The sequence below is a fragment of the Oncorhynchus keta genome, chromosome 2 (genome assembly GCF_023373465.1).
Source record: "Oncorhynchus keta strain PuntledgeMale-10-30-2019 chromosome 2, Oket_V2, whole genome shotgun sequence".
Taxonomy (NCBI): Eukaryota; Metazoa; Chordata; class Actinopteri; order Salmoniformes; family Salmonidae; genus Oncorhynchus; species Oncorhynchus keta.
In genome coordinates this window covers 5,857,787-5,874,878 of record NC_068422.1, presented here as the reverse complement: position 1 = coordinate 5,874,878, position 17,092 = coordinate 5,857,787, and the positions used below count along the sequence as shown (strand labels likewise).

At 41.8% G+C, this 17,092-nt stretch overlaps 2 protein-coding genes across 6 annotated transcripts in view; both read left to right on the top strand.

Moving 5' to 3' along the window:
* LOC118371014 (mitogen-activated protein kinase kinase kinase 21-like) overlaps nt 1-13,866 on the top strand; it is a 40,914-nt gene extending 27,048 nt beyond the window's left edge. For 2 of the 5 annotated variants that reach the window (XM_035756304.2, XM_035756308.2), the window contains 6 exons: nt 2,191-2,301; nt 8,011-8,115; nt 8,862-9,012; nt 9,115-9,212; nt 9,285-10,064; nt 10,209-13,866. In XM_035756304.2, coding sequence (XP_035612197.1) covers nt 2,191-2,301; nt 8,011-8,115; nt 8,862-9,012; nt 9,115-9,212; nt 9,285-10,064; nt 10,209-10,606 — 1,643 coding nt within the window. In that variant the 3' untranslated portion in view covers nt 10,607-13,866. The remainder of the gene's footprint in view (nt 1-2,190; nt 2,302-8,010; nt 8,116-8,861; nt 9,013-9,114; nt 9,213-9,284; nt 10,065-10,208) is intronic. The other 3 variants (XM_035756305.2, XM_035756306.2, XM_035756307.2) reach the window with 3 other exon arrangements.
* The window catches only part of LOC118371013 (regulator of G-protein signaling 17-like), a 373,137-nt gene that overhangs the window by 155,848 nt on the left and 200,197 nt on the right, over nt 1-17,092 (top strand). The window lies entirely within an intron of this gene.

The window sequence follows — 17,092 nt, the reverse complement described above, 5'->3', positions numbered from 1 at the left end:
CATAATGGAGGACAGTATACTAACAAGACATAATGGAGGACAGCATACTAACAAGACATCATGGAGGACAGCATACTAACAAGACATCATGGAGGACAGCATACTAACAAGACATCATGTAGGACAGCATACTAACAACACATCATGGAGGACAGCATACTAACAGGACATAATGGAGGACAGTATACTAACAAGACATCATGGAGGACAGCATACTAACAAGACATCATGGAGGACAGCATACTAACAAGACATCATGGAGGACAGCATACTAACAAGACATCATGGAGGACAGCATACTAACAAGACATCATGGAGGACAGCATACTAACAGGACATAATGGAGGACAGTATACTAACAAGACATAATGGAGGACAGCATACTAACAAGATGGTGGTACTTCTGTAGCTCAGTTGGTAGAGCATGGCGCTTGTAACGCCAGGGTAGTGGGTTCGATCCCCGGGACCACCCATACGTAGAATGTATGCACACATGACTGTAAGTCGCTTTGGATAAAAGCGTCTGCTAAATGGCATATATTATTATTATTATATTTAGAAGACAGTATACTAACAAGACATCATGGAGGACAGCATACTAACAAGACATCATGGAGGACAGCATACTAACAAGACATCATGGAGGACAGCACACTAACAAGACATGGAGGACAGCATACTAACAAGACATAATGTAGGACAGCATACTAACAAGACATCATGGAGGACAGCACACTAACAAGACATGGAGGACAGCATACTAACAAGACATAATGGAGGACAGCATACTAACAAGACATCATGGAGGACAGCACACTAACAAGACATGGAGGACAGCATACTAACAAGACATAATGTAGGACAGCATACTAACAAGACATCATGTAGGACAGCATACTAACAAGACATCATGGAGGACAGCATACTAACAAGACATCATGGAGGACAGCACACTAACAAGACATCATGGAGGACAGCACACTAACAAGACATGGAGGACAGCATACTAACAAGACATCATGGAGGACAGCATACTAACAAGACATAATGGAAGACAGCATACTAACAAGACATCATGTGGGACAGCATATTAACAAGACATAATGGAGGACAGCATATTGACAAGACATAATGGAAGACAGCATACTAACAAGACATAATGGAGGACAGCATACTAACAAGACATACTGGAAGACAGCATACTAACAAGACATAATGGAGGACAGCATACTAACAAGACATAATGGAGGACAGCATATTGACAAGACATAATGGAAGACAGCATACTAACAAGACATAATGGAGGACAGCATACTAACAAGACATCATGGAGGACAGCATATTGACAAGACATAATGGAGGACAGCATACTAACAAGACATAATGGAGGACAGCATATTGACAAGACATAATGGAAGACAGCATACTAACAAGACATAATGGAGGACAGCATACTAACAAGACATAATGGAGGACAGCATATTGACAAGACATAATGGAAGACCGCATACTAACAAGACATAATGGAGGACAGCATACTAACAAGACATCATGGAGGACAGCATATTGACAAGACATAATGGAAGACAGCATACTAACAAGACATAATGGAGGACAGCATACTAACAAGACATAATGGAGGACAGCATACTAACAAGACATAATGGAGGACAGCATACTAACAAGACATAATGGAGGACAGCATACTAACAAGACATAATGGAGGACAGCATACTGACAAGACATAATGGAAGACAGCATACTAACAAGACATAATGGAGGACAGCATACTAACAAGACATCATGGAGGACAGCATACTGACAAGACATAATGGAAGACAGCATACTGACAAGACATAATGGAGGACAGCATACTAACAAGACATAATGGAGGACAGCATACTAACAAGACATAATGGAGGACAGCATACTGACAAGACATCATGGAGGACAGCATACTAACAAGACATCATGAAGGACCACATACTAACAAGACATCATGTAGAACAGCATATTAACTAGACAGCATACTAGCCTAGTCAAAGCGGAACTACTTTCGCACATTGGTCGTTGCATCCCAGTCTTTTGACAGACGTTACAATACCTTTTTATGTTACGTAGTCTGTCAATGAGATATTACACCAATGGTCAAAGTGACCAACCACCCTTACCTGTGTCTCTGTTTTCTAGATTTCCAGCACAAGATCACGGTGCAGGCGTCACCCTCCATGGACAGTAGGAGTCTGAACACCAGCCCCCCCAGCAGCCCCACACTCATACCCCGCCTCCGGGCCATCCAGTGTAAGTACACCTCAGACAATCCAGCATACTGCAACACAACAGACCTGGGTCAGATACATAAGTATAAAATCAAGTGTGTGCCCAAGTGTGCTGTGAAACAAAGCTTTGTACGTGTGATTTATCATGGCATCTTGTGCCTTCAGAAAGTATTCATACCCCTTGATTTATTCCGCTTTTTGTTTTGTTACAGCCTGAATTTTTCCCATCTACACACGATACCCCTTCATGACAAAGTAAAAACATGTTTTTTTAAAATGTTTGCAAATGTATTAAATTAAATACAGAAATATATAATTTACATAAGTATACACACCCTTGAGTCAATACATGTTAGAATCACCTGCGGCTGCAATTAGAGCTGTGAGTCTTTCTGGGTAAGTTTCTAAGAGCTTTTGTACACCTGGATTGTACAATATTTGCACATTATTATTTTCAAAAGTTGGTTGTTGATCATAGCTAGACAGCCATCATCAAATCTTGCCATAGATTTTCAAGACGATTTTAAGTCAAAACTCTATCTAGGCCACTCAGGAACATTCAATGTCATCTTAGTAAGCAACTCCAGTGTATATTTTGGCGTTGTGTTTTAGGTTAAAAAAGGTGAAAGGTGAACTTGTCTTCCAGTGTCTGTTGGATATAGGGCTGTCCCCGTCCCCCCAAAAATATTGGTTGACCAAATGTTGTCTGTTCTTTCAACCAATTGATTGGTTTACATTTTTATACGTGTATTTTTCCATATATAGACACACCCTATGTGTTTTATTAAAATCAACTATAAGCATCGAGTTTGTCTGATGCTTTAATCTTATATTTTGAGGCCTCACGAGGGCGCCAGGCAGCTAGATAACCAGAAGAAAAAAAATTAACTTGACCCAACTATTCTCCAACCGTTCCTGCTTGCTTTCACAGATTCTGCCATTACTCTCCTGAAGTTGCCGGTAATAGGCTGCACGAGGAGTCGGCAACCTTTCTCATGTTGAATGTTGAATTTATCTCACAATTTCTACCGATATGCATACCAGTTATGATTTTCATATGCACATTTTCGTGAAAGTTTAATTTTAATTTATAATAACGTCTTCATATTTCAAAATCATTGTCATGTGGTTAATCAAGATTCTATCCAAATTTAAATTAACATGATACAAACTTAAAAAGTAACTTCTATTGCCAATGCAAACTATGTAAAAGTAGCCTATATAAAGCCAACAAATAAAAACATTGCAGAGTGCAGGTAGAAAATATCCTGATAAAAATAAATATCCTATAAATCACTTTGGATACACATGGCCTGTCTGCAACGAACTTGAATAATTCTATCAACTATTAAATTGGATCCAGCCCTGAAGCTTGCACTAGCTAACTTGCAACATTGTATAAAATATTCTGGGCCCTAAGAGTTTCCCCAGGCCAGTGAGCTTGGGACAGACACAGCTGTAGGCTATTTCCGCAAGGGATAAGAAACAGGGCTTGACTTGGGCAGGAGCTCACCGGAGCTGAGTACCAGCACCTCTACTCCTTTAGCTCCTGTTCCTCTTTATAGAATATTAAATCCTGCACCTAAATAGAAACAGTACCAGCACCCAAAATGAGTACTGGAACCTATTTCAGTCCAAGTCGAGCACTGTTAAGAAGTAATCACGTAGGCCTATTTTATGACGTTTCCACTGGCATTTTCCGCTTTCATGCTGAGTGGTTATCGAAAGTGAGAGAGCTGGAAAGATTTGTCAGGTAGCCTATAGGCCTACTTCTATGCGTGTGTGTCGTTACTCAACATTGACAGGAGTGCTCCAAACAAAAGACAATGACTAAATTGACAAAACAAACCAAAAACATGTTACTCACAAGTGTAGCATAGCTTCAATGTGTCCACTCAAACAATGGGAACAGGAAGACTGGAATAATAATATTGAATGCATTAAAATAAATTACCTTAACCAAAGTAACAAACATTGTAGATTAGAAATTATAGGAATTAACTGTAACTGTAATGCTGGTGATTTATGTAATGGGGAATTGATATACACTAACAATCAAATGCGAACAATTCACACAAAGAAGTTATGAAACTGAATGTGCACAAATCGGCAGGAGAGAGCGCATTCTGGAGAGAGAAGTGCATTGTGCATCTGGTCGCATGGTCAATCCGACGTCTGCATTGGCCATGCAGCATTTACAGTGATACGACCTCAGCAGAACTCAGGGCATTCATACTTCTTGCGCTTCACGGAGCAGTGCAGAGCTGTTGTCAGGGAAGTGAGTTTGTGTTTATACAGGATGTACTGCCCCCGCCTACCGTCAAGCAATCATGCAGAGTTATAAAGAGCCCTCGGCATTGTTGCAGCCTAACAACCAAACAATCAACCATTCGACTAATTGGGGTCAACCTTAGTTGGAAAGCAGACTGAACCAGGTTTCCTTTAGGATTTTCTCTGTGCTTAGCTCGATTATTTTTTTTTTATCCAAAAAAAGCATACCCTGTATTTATTTTTCAATTTAAAGTTTTATTAAGTTTTCTTGTTTTTCAATCAACCAACAAAACACATTCTGATCTGACAGGCCTTAAAAAAAAAAAAAGTCCCAAAATAATAATACATTTGAAAAAATAAAAATACAATTAAAATGAATGATAAAGTCAAATAAAAGCCATACCCTGTATTTTGAAAATATAATATAATATTGATTTATTATTGAAAGGTGGTGTGCTTTCTGGGGCCACGTAACTGCCGTAGCAGCATCCAAGTGGGTGCTTCATTTTGGTTGTAGTGAACGAGTAGCTAACTCGCTATCTACTATGGAGACCAAACTTAATCTCAGTTCTACTACAGAAAAACCAGACATCTTGAAGACAGCGCACTACCTGCCTACCTCCCTCCGATGACCACAGAAGCCATTAACTTTCTAATGACTGTCATGATGTTGTGGTGTTGTTTTTATAAATTGGTTATCTTTTTTTGTGATTTGAAACGCTTAGATATTCTTTGAAAAGTACTACATTAAGGCCTCCCGGGTGGCACAGTGGTTAAGGGCGCTGTACTGCAACGCCAGCTGTGCCACCAGAGACTGGGTTCCCGCCCAGGCTCTGTCGTAACCGGGCGCGCCTGGGAGGTCCGTGGGGCGACGCACAATTGGCCTAGCGTCGTCTGTGTTAGGGAGGGGTTGACCGGTAGGGATATCCTTGTCTCATTGCGCACCAGCGACTCCTGTGGCGGGCCGGTCGTGGTGCCCGCTAACCAAGGTTGCCAGGTGCACAGTGTTTCCTCCGACACATTGGTGCGGCTGGCATCCGGGTTAAGAAGTGTGTTAAGAAGCATGCGGATGGTTGGGTTGTATATCGGAGGACGCATGACTTTCAACCTTCGTCTCTCCCGAGCCCGTACGGGATTTGTAGCGATGAGACAAGAAAGTAGCTACTAAACAATTGGATACCACGAAAATTGGGGAGAAAACGGGGTAAAATCTTTACAAAAATATAAAAAAACGAAAAGTACTACATTAAATATACAAAGTATGTGCCACCCCTTCAAATGAGTGGATTCGGCTATTTCAGCCACACCCGTTGCTGACGGTGTATCAAATCGAGCACACAGCTATGCAATCTGCATAGACAAACATTGACAATAGAATGGCCTTACTGAAGAGCTCAGTGACTTTCAACATGGCACCGTCATAGGATGCCACCTTTCCAAGTCAGTTTGTCAAATTTCTGCCCGGCTAGAGCTGCCCCGGTCAACTGTAAGTGCTGTTATTGTGAAGTGGAAACGTCTAGGAGCAGCAACTGCTCAGCCGCGAAGTGTTAGGCCACACAAGCTGACAGAATGGGACCCCTGAAGCGCATAAACATTGTCTGTCCTTGGTTGCAACCCTCACTACCGAGTTCCTAACTGCGTCAGCACAAAAACTGTTAGTCGGGAGCTTCATGAAATGGCCGAGCAGCCGCACACAAGCCTAAGATCACCTTGCCCAAGCATCGGTTGGAGTGGTGTAAAGCTCACCGCTATTGGACTCTGGAGCAGAGGAAATGTGTTCTCTGGAGGAATTAATTAATCCCGTTTCACCATTTAGCAGTCCGACGGATGATTCTGGGTTTGGCGGATGCCAGGAAAACCCTACCTGCCCCAATGCATAGTGCCAACCATAAAGTTTGGTGGAGGAGGAATAATGATCTGGGGATGTTTTTCATGGTTCGGGCTAGGCCCCTTAGTTCCAGTGAAGGGAAATCTTAACGTCACAGCATGCTATGACATTCTAGACGATTCTGTGCTTCCAACTTTGTGGCAACAGTTTGGGGAAGGCCTTTTCCTGTTTCAGCATGACATTGCCCCTGTGTACAAAGCAACATCCATACAGAAATTGTTTGTAGAGATCTGTGTGGAAGAACTTGACTGGCCTGCACAGGGCCCTGACCTCAACCCCATTGAATACCTTTGGGATGAATTGGAACACCAACTGTGAGCCAGGCCTAATCACCCAACATCAGTGCCCGACCTCAGTAATGCTCTTCTGGCTGAATGGAAGCAAGTCCCCGCAGCAATGTTCAAGTGTAAAGCCTTCCCAGAAGAGTAGAGGCTGTTATAGGGGCAAAGGGAGGACCAACTCCATATTAATGCCAATGATTTTGGAATGAGATGTTCATCGAGCAGGTGTCCACATACTTATATACACTACATAAAATAAGTATTATTATTTTTACCCATAACATGATGCAGCCACCACCATGATTGAAAATATGGAGAGTGGTACTCAGTGATGTGTTGGATTTGCCCCAAACATAACACTTTGTATTTAGGACATGAAGATAAATTCTTTGTCAAATAAAGCACATGTAGCAGTTTTACTTTAGCGCTTTATTGCAAACGGGATGCATGTTTTGGAATATTTGTATTATTTACAGGCTTTCTTCTTTTCACTCTGTCATTAAGGTTAGTATTGTGGAGTAACTACAATGTTGTTGATCCATCCTCGGTTTTCTCATGTCACAGCCATTTAAATCTGTAACTGTTTTATCACCATTGACCTTATGGTGAAATCGCTGAGCGGTTTCCTTCCTCTCCGGCAACTGAGTAAGGAAGGACGCCTGTATTTTTGTAGTGACTGGGTATATTGATACGCCATCCAAAGTGTAGTTAATAACTTCACCATGCTCAAAGGAATATTCAATGTCTGTTTTTTTTATTTGTACCAATCTACCAATAGGTGCCCTTTGCGAGGCATTGGAAAACCTCCCTGGTCGAATCTGTGTTTGAAATTCACTGCTCGACTGAGTGACCTTACAGATAATTTTGTGTGTGGGGTACAGAGATGAGGTAGTCATTCAAAAATCAGGTTAAACACTATTATTATTATTATTATTACTGCACACAGAATGAGTCCAAGAAACTTATTTTGTGACTTTAAGCGCATTTTTACTCATGACCTTATTTAGGCTTGCCATAACAAAGAGGTTGAATACTTGCTTTACTCAAGACATTTCAGCTGAATGTTTTTTATTAGTTTGTAAACATTTCGAAAAGCATAATTCCACTTTCGGATTATTGTGTATTGTGTGTAGGCCAGTGACACAATCTTAATGTAATACAAGTTATATTCAGACTGTTATCAAATTCAAGGGGTGTGAATACATTCTGAAGGCACTGTAGCTGTTATGACTGGGTAAGCTTCCCTCTCTAACCTCTGTTCTGGTTCTGCATGAATGTTTTCTCCCTCTAGTGTGCGCCCGAATTGACAGTATCCGAAGGGACAGTATGTATGTGTATCACCAAGATGTGGATATCACCAGCGAGTGCCAGCCCTATACTGGGGTTAGGAAGAAAGGCAAGCAACTGGCATTGTTGGAATGGGGCCGTTCTGTCTGCTGTGGGTGCACCGGTTAACGTGTTTCTCAACGGCTAGGGTTCTAACGGTTGCCTGTGCTTCTGGCTACTAAGACAATTTGATGGACTATCATCATCTCTGATTTCAGAAAATGTACTTGGGTTTATCCTCTGAAAAGCCCAGGATGTTTCAGGGTTTTTACTACTACTAATAATAATATAGGTTTGCTTTGAAATGAAGGACACGTTGGGATGCATCCGAGGTCATTTTTTAACCTGTAATGTTTATCACCTGATCACAGGTGTTCTCTTCATTTGCAACCCAATGTGTTCTTGAAATGTTCACAGATCTATATACAGAGTATTTTTGATTTCCTAACCAGTGTTCAGCTGCAGTGATTATATTAATATTTCCCATTGCGGTTTGCGGTTGATGGTGGATGTTATCTTCTCAAATAATCCAGTCCACTAAATTCTACTCTAAAATATATTGTCAGCCTTGTACTTTTCTTAAATAATTCCCTATTTCTTCTAAAATAAGTTTCATTTTAAAAGTATTTGTCACCACACCTTGTTATTGGATTTTCCACTTATTCTAGGAGAAATAGTAAATTATTTAAGAAAGTGCAAAGGTGCCAATATATTTGGCTGCAACTGTATCTGCTGTTGGCCTGGACACTCAGATTTGTCACTGGAGTATTGGACTACTCTGCCAGTTGTTGACTGATGTTCTCTCCTTCATCACAGTGACTCTGGACGAGAGCAACAGGACATGGGGACGAAGCACCATCTACAAGCCGGAGGAGTTTGATGACGTCAAGAAGGGGATTAAGAAGAAGGGGCGAACGTGGGGACCGAGCTCCGTTCAGACCAAGGAGCGGGGAAACTGTGCTGAAAGGTACAGGACATTAGTGTTTCTTTTCATCTCCGTTCAGTATTTCTTCTGTCATCTTCATGGTGTCTGTGTGGGTTGTTTTTTGAAACTGACTTGTCCTGGCAGAGTGAGGCCACTGTCTGATGGAAACAACCCCTGGTCCACCAGTCTGGGGAAGTCCCAGAAGTCCGTTCCGTTGGCTGCGTTGTTTGCAGAGCAGCAAGGTGAGGGAAAATGTGTCTTCTAATATAATCAGATGGAACACAACAAGACCATTTCTTAGTCCCTGTCAACAGCCTGTCTCTGTCCTCGTCCTTCATGTTCAGGGACCAGTAAAGAAGAGATGTGCTCGCCAGATGGATCGGACAACACCAAACCAAAGCAACTGAAGTTCCCCAATCAGGTGTACATCGATCTACCTCTGTGGAAAGATGAGAAGCAGCAGGGGGGCGAGGGGATGGCAGGAAGCTGCCCTGGGGAAAGCCTGGAGGACTCCAGTACCACCTCAGCCAGCTCCACCAGCACCACCCCCCAGCACACCCCCACCAACAGCCTGAAGAGGACCTCCGCTTGCCGCCGGACAGACACCGTACTCTACGGCTGTGCCTCTATGCTGGCCTCGGTAGCATTGGGCTTTGACCTGCGTAACGTGCTCAATGCCCCACCAGCAGATGACCCTGAGCCTCAGCCCAGTATGGAGAAGAAAAAGAAAGAGGGTCTGTTCCAGCGCGCCACACGCTTCCCTGGTGGACGTTCTTCCCATAAGGAGGAGGCAGCCTCCCAAGGCCCCATCAACCTCATCTCCATGTCTTCCATCTCAGAGTATAACTCCACCAAGAGCCTCCTGCGGTCAGCCTCGGAGGGGCCAGAGTCCAGCCCTGTGAAGGAAGTGGCCCCTATCAGCCTGTCGCACCCCACACTACAGCCCAGAAGTGGCTCCCAGCCCCAGATTCCAGAGGCGCCCGGCCGCAGGACTCCGGCCTCCCCCCTCCCCCAGCTTGCTGCCCCAGAGAAGACTCACAGTCAAAGCATGGGCTCTCACCTCCGGAGGAAGAAGTCGGCCATCGTTCAGGACAGTGAGTGAACGTGACATCAGGACCGTGGGTGACACAGAGAGACTGTATATATTTAATGCAGTAGTGTTTGATTGTGAGGTGACACCACTGTACAAATGATCCGTGAACAATGAAACAGTCTCTGTTTCTCCTTTCTGTCCCCAGCTAACGGTACATCTGGCTCTCTCACAACTTCATCGGGACTGTCTTCCACCACAACCTCTCAGAAGAAGAAGTCTGACAGGGAGGACACCCCTAAGAGAGCAGCCCGTGGGGAGACTGTCACCTCCAGGTCCCGGCCTTTGTCCCTCCGGGGCAAACGACACTCCTGGGGTCTCTTGAGGGGCCGCAACAAAAGCTACTCCCTGGGCCATTATTCTGGAGAGAAGAGCGCCAGGAGCCTCAACATCGTCCTCTCCTCCGCCGAGGTCAAGATGGACTGCTCTCTGCTTGACATGGACACGGAGGGGCAGAAACGTGACTGCACCGTGCCCCTCTGCCGAATTCAGAGCGGCCCCAGTCACTCCTCCGTCTTCGAACTAGAGAAAAAATTATTGTCATAGCAGAAATAAGCTGCCTTATTACCAGGATCCAATCTCTAAGTAACGTTTATGAGTTGGATCAACAAGTCTTATTTGACATTCCAGGGCATTCCACTGCCCTCCTGTGGTTTTTACCTGAATGTAGGCCACTGCTGCTGAACAGTTTATTTATTCTGTCATATTTTGATAGGTAATTTAATATTGGAAAAACGTGTTTCAATAGCATCAGGTTGATTGAACAATGAAGGAACCCATTTAATTTTTTGTTGTTGCAGAAATGTTTACATTTTTGTGCGCACATACTGGTTAGGACCATGGCATCTTAAGTTACAAAATGATGCTTACGTTAAAATGTTAATTTGCTTTTGTCTGTGGATCTTTTATTCTCCGTTTTGATTTAATGCTGGTAATTATTTTGTATTGTATTGATTTTGTTTTTATATTGACAGATACAACAGTGTTTATTTTAGGATGAGTTCTGTCCAATGTCTGAGAGGTAATATTGAAGTCAACATGTGGCGCAACTGACAGATTTACAAATGTAGGATCTTAACTTGAGAAGGGTTTGCTACAGCAGGAAAATAATCCTGCAGCAGGACAGTTCTTCTGCAACAGGGTGATCAAATTAAGATCCTACATCTGTAACAGTGCAACAAACAACACTGGAAAACCTAGTCTCAACTAGAGGTCGACCGATTGATTTTTCAATACCGATACCGATTATTGGAGGACCAAAGAAGCCGATGCCGATTAATCGGCCGATTGTTTTATTTTATTTGTAATAATGCCAATTACAACAATACTGAATGAACACTTATTTGAACTTAATATAATACATCATTAAAATAAATTTAGCCTCAAGTAAATAAGGAAACATGTTCAATTTGGTTTAAATAATGTAAAAACAAAGTGTTGGAGAAGAAAGTAAAAGTGCAATATGTGCTATGTAAGAAAGCTAACGTTTCAGTTCCTTGCTCAGAACATGAGAACATATGAAAGCTGGTGGTTCCTTTTAACATGAGTCTTTAATATTCCCAGGTAAGACGTTTTAGGTTGTAGTTATTATAGGAATTATAGAACTATTTCCCTCTATACCATTTGTATTTCATTAACCTTTGACTATTTGATGTTCTTATAGGCACTTTAGTATTGCCAGTGAAACAGTATAGCTTCCGTCCCTCTAGTTAGCGCGCGCTAACAAGCTAGCCATTTCACTTCGGTTACACCAGCCTCATCTCGGGAGTTGATAGCCTTGAAGTCATAAACAGCGGAATGCTTGACGCACAACGAAGAGCTGCAACGCACGAAAGTGCTGTTTGAATGAATGTTTACGCGCCTGCTTCTGCCTACCACCGCTCAGTCAGATGCTTGTATGCTCAGTCTCATCAACCATGTGTAGTTAACTAGTGATTATGATTGATTGTTTTTTATAAGATAAGTTTAATGCTAGCTAGCAATTTACCTTGGTTTACTGCATTTGTCTAACAGGCAGTCTCCTTGTGGAGTGCAACGAGAGAGAGGCAGGTCGTTATTGCGTTGGCCTAGTTAACTGTATGGTTGCAAGATTGAATCCCCCGAGCTGACAAGGTGAAAATCTGTCATTCTGCCTCTGAACAGGCAGTTAACCCACTGTTCCTAGGCCGTCATTGAAAATAAGAATGTGTTCTTAACTGACTTGCCTAGTTAAATAAAGGTATACATTTGTATTTATTTTTATCGGCAAATCGGGGCTCAAAAATACCAATTTCCGATTGTTATGAAAACCTGAAATCGACCCCAATTAATCGCCCATTCCGATTAATCGGTCGACCTCTAGTCTCAACACTAAACCAGGCCTGGTCAGCTTTTACTTTACCACTATACGACAAGCCTTACCAGCAGCTGGACCAGTACCAGTACTGTACATAAAGACTATTCTGCATTAATAGCTGCTATGGTTTATGTGGAATATGACCATTTGGCTTGAAATCAGTTCACGTGGGGGTTAGTCTACCTAGGTTCCTGTGAAAACACTATTTTGAAGAACAAAGAGATGGGAATTAAATATATTTCAATACTTGTTTGAGTAACAGTTAAATGCTGTATTCCTTAGCAATCGTTTTCATATTAACATAAAAAGCTGCCAGGAACTGTCTCTGATGCCACTAGACTACACATATTTTTATCATCTGAATATTCTGACCCCATTTAAGTACCATGCAAGTCATTAGTACCGAGCAACAAGTAAAACTGTCCATAAATATCCAATGTATTGTTGTTCGTCCCAGTTTACAAAGAATACCGACTGTTAAATCTCTGTTTTTGTAGTTCTGTTTAAATCGTGAGCACTTTCTCTTTATTTAAATCGACATTCCTAACAGTACATCCCAGACAGCTGTTGAAGTCAGTACAACTGGAAGAATACCTTTTTTTAACACTGCCTTTGAGATCAAATCTCATCACTGTCTAAGCTGGAGTCCTTGCTATATCCTGACATGTTAAGCATTCCATTAATTGAACGACAACTGAAGTTTTTTTGTTGCCTTATCTTCCTTTTTATTAGCATTGTGTTATAGCTCTGTGTGTGAGGAAACTGGTTCAAGTGATTGAGACGACAACAACCTTTTTATTAGCATTGTGTTATAGCTCTGTGTGTGAGGAAACTGGTTCAAGTGATTGAGACGACAACAACCTTTTTATTAGCATTGTGTTATAGCTCTGTGTGTGAGGAAACTGGTTCAAGTGATTGAGACGACAACAACCTTTTTATTAGCATTGTGTTATAGCTCTGTGTGTGAGGAAACTGGTTCAAGTGATTGAGACGACAACAACCTTTTTATTAGCATTGTGTTATAGCTCTGTGTGTGAGGAAACTGGTTCAAGTGATTGAGACGACAACATACAGTACATACTGATCAAACCTGTTTATCAGTGTTTTTGTTCGCACCACAGAATCCCAGCGTTGTTTTATCTTCATGTATCCCCATGTTAACAAATACGTCAGTTGACCTCAACCTTCTTACTTTTATACTCGCAGCATACTTAAACCACTTCCAGAATGGCCGTCTGATTAGAATGATAGGTCTTTGAACCAGTGTGAATCCTCAAACCCTCCACGTTCTTTCTGGAAATGTAAATCAACTCAAGATCATACCAAACAAATGTGAATCCATACCCTCTTTACCTTGTGTAGTGTCAATACCTGGAAATCAAGACCAAAATGCCTATTTTTGTTGTCTTAGTATCTTGGAATGAAAATGGTCTGCAATGCAGTAATTATAATGAAATAGTATTCTCTGAAATAGTTCATGTTGGGTCTCAAATCAATTAATTAATTATGCTGCAAGTAGTCTCACTGGGAGGCAAATATTATTCTGCAGACATGCAGTATGACATGTCTTCTCAATAACCTGCATGGACCAACGGCTGTAATAGTGCTGTGTAGATGTTATGAGGACAAGGTCAAAGAAACTCTGGTGACATGACCACTTTTCGGACTCCTCTCTGAGCGTAATAACCTGTAGTAGGATGGCTAAGTGATGATGATATCCAGCCTCTGGAGGACCATGTAAGCCAATAGTTTAGTCTTATACAGTATGGCTCATGGTTATGATAGTTTGCTACAGCACATATAGTATGAGACTAGGCTAGCAGGGCGATTGACAAAGCATAATCATTCAGACTTCCCGTACACTAAGTGCTTGTGTAGTTGGAGTGGTGTTGCACTCAACAAGCTGCAAGATACAGGGGAAGGAGCTCTGCTGTTGATCTGCAGACAGTCTCTCTGTTGAGGGACAAAATAATGTAATGTCTCCTGTTCCCAAAACTTTCACCAAAGCTCAAAAGTTCATGAGACAGATTTTTTATACTGTATTTTTAACCAGCCATTTGGTTTGAAATTATTTAAGTCAAATTGACAAATGTATTTTATTTAAAAAAAAAAAACGTTTTGTTACATAGTACCCATCTACATACTTTTATTTGGGGCCTAGTGTATGTACAAGTATTCTAGTTTTATCGTCTCAGAATAAATCACCTGTATGGTGTTTTAAGAAACAATGTTTACCCCTCAGGAGTGGCTTCGGGATTAATAGATTTTTCTCCTACTACTTAGACGAGGTTAAATCAGTAAAGAAAATGTATGATTTTTAAAACAAAAACATATATTATACATGTATAATACACATGGCAGCCCCCCGCACCTCTCTGATTCAGAGGGGTTGGGTAAATGCGGAAGACACATTTCAGTTATAATAATAATAATAATAATATATGCCATTTAGCAGATGCTTTTATCCAAAGCGACTTACAGTCATGTGTGCATACATTCTACGTATGGGTGGTCCCGGGAATCGAACCCACTACCCTGGCGTTACAAGCGCCATGCTCTACCAACTGAGCCACAGAAGGACCACACCTCCGCTGTCTTCAATCAGGATCTCAGCGATCACTGCCTCATTGCCTGTATCCGCTACGGGTCCGCAGTCAAACGACCACCCCTCATCACTGTCAAACGCTCCCTAAAACACTTCTGCGAGCAGGCCTTTCTAATCAACCTGGCCCGGGTATCCTTGAAGGATATTGACCTCATCCCGTCAGTTGAGGATGCCTGGTCTTTCTTTAAAAGTAACTTCCTCACCATCTTAGATAAGCATGCTCCGTTCAAAAAATACAGAACTAAGAACAGATATAGCATAGCCCCTGGTTCATTCCAGACCTGACTAAAGCACCTTATACCACCCACCACTGCGACCCGTATGCTCTAGTCGACTGGCCCTTGCTACATATTCGTCGCCAGACCCACTGGCTCCAGGTCATCTACAAGTCCATGCTAGGTAAAGCTCCGCCTTATCTCAGTTCACTGGTCACGATGGCAACACCCACCCGTAGCACGCGCTCCAGCAGGTGTATCTCACTGATCATCTCTAAAGCCAACACCTCATTTGGCTGCCTTTGCATCCAGTTCTCTGCTGCCTGTGACTGGAACGAATTGCAAAAATCGTTGAAGTTGGAGACTTTTATCTCCCTCACCAACTTTAAACATTTGCTATCTGAGCAGCTAACCGATCGCTGCAGCTGTACATAGTCCATCGGTAAATAGCCCACCCAATTTACCTATCTCACCCCGATACTGTTTTTATTTATTTACTTTTCTGCTCTTTTGCACACCAGTATCTCTACTTGCACATGACCATCTGATCATTTATCACTCGTTAATCTGCTAAATTGTAATTATTCGCCTACCTCCTCATGCCTTTTGCACACAATGTATATAGACTATTTTTTTCTCTTTCTTTTTTTAATACTGTGTTATTGACTTGGTTACTCCATGTATAACTCTGTGTTGTTGTCTGTCCACACTGCTATGCTGTAACGGCGTTCTTCGTTTGTCGAAAGAGAGTCGGACCGAAATGCAGCGTGGTTGTTACTCATGTTCTTTAATGAATGGATCGCGATACATGAAATAACTTATACAAATACAAAACAACAAACGGAACGAGAACTAATTACAGCCTATCTGGTGAACACTACACAGAGATAGGAACAATCACCCACGAAATACAAAGTGAAACCCCGGCTACCTAAATACGGTTCCCCATCAGAGACAACAAGAATCACCTGACTCTGATTGAGAACCGCCTCAGGCAGCCAAGCCTATACTAGACACACCCCTAATCAACCACAATCCCAATGCCTACAAAAACCCCAATACGACAATACAATAAACCCATGTCACACCCTGGCCTGAACAAATAATTAAAGAAAACACAAAATACTAAGACCAAGGCGTGACATATGCTTTATCTTGGCCAGGTCGCAGTTGTAAATGAGAACTTGTTCTCAACTAGCCTACCTGGTTAAATAATGGTGAAATAAAAATAAATAAAATAAAAATGGGACCAACATGTTGCGTTTATATTTTTGTTCAGTGAACAATACAAAACATACACATACAAAAGACAACATACAAAAAAACATCAAAAACATCACTCCTGCTCAGACCCACCTACTCTCACCCTTATCTCCATGTCTGCACCACTCTCCACTATGTCTTCAAATTGCACCATTTTATTCCTCTCTGTCGCCTATGCTTTTTCCATATTTAGATAATGAAGTATATGATCTTTCCATTGTCTTAACGATGGAGGATTGGTCGATTTACAGTTTTTAAGTATACGTTTTTTCAAGATAATTGCCGAGAAGAGTATCGTCCAACCTATCGGGTATCTCACTGCACCCTCATATGACGTCTTCGAATATGCAGACAGATGGATTAAAAGTGAATTTACATTGTAATACTCCTGACAGCCAAATTTCTAACTCTACCTCCATAAACTCCTAACTCTAACTCCATAAATTCTCAGCTTAGTCTGTCTTTCAATCCAAGGCCCTCTTGTGGTTTTCAGTTATTTTTCAGAATGAATATTCTGTCATCCCTCAAAGCAACACCTCCAGACAATCAGGTAATTACAGCAGGTATGAGGCTAATATCTGCCAATATGTCACCAGGTGGCCTGAAAAAACAAG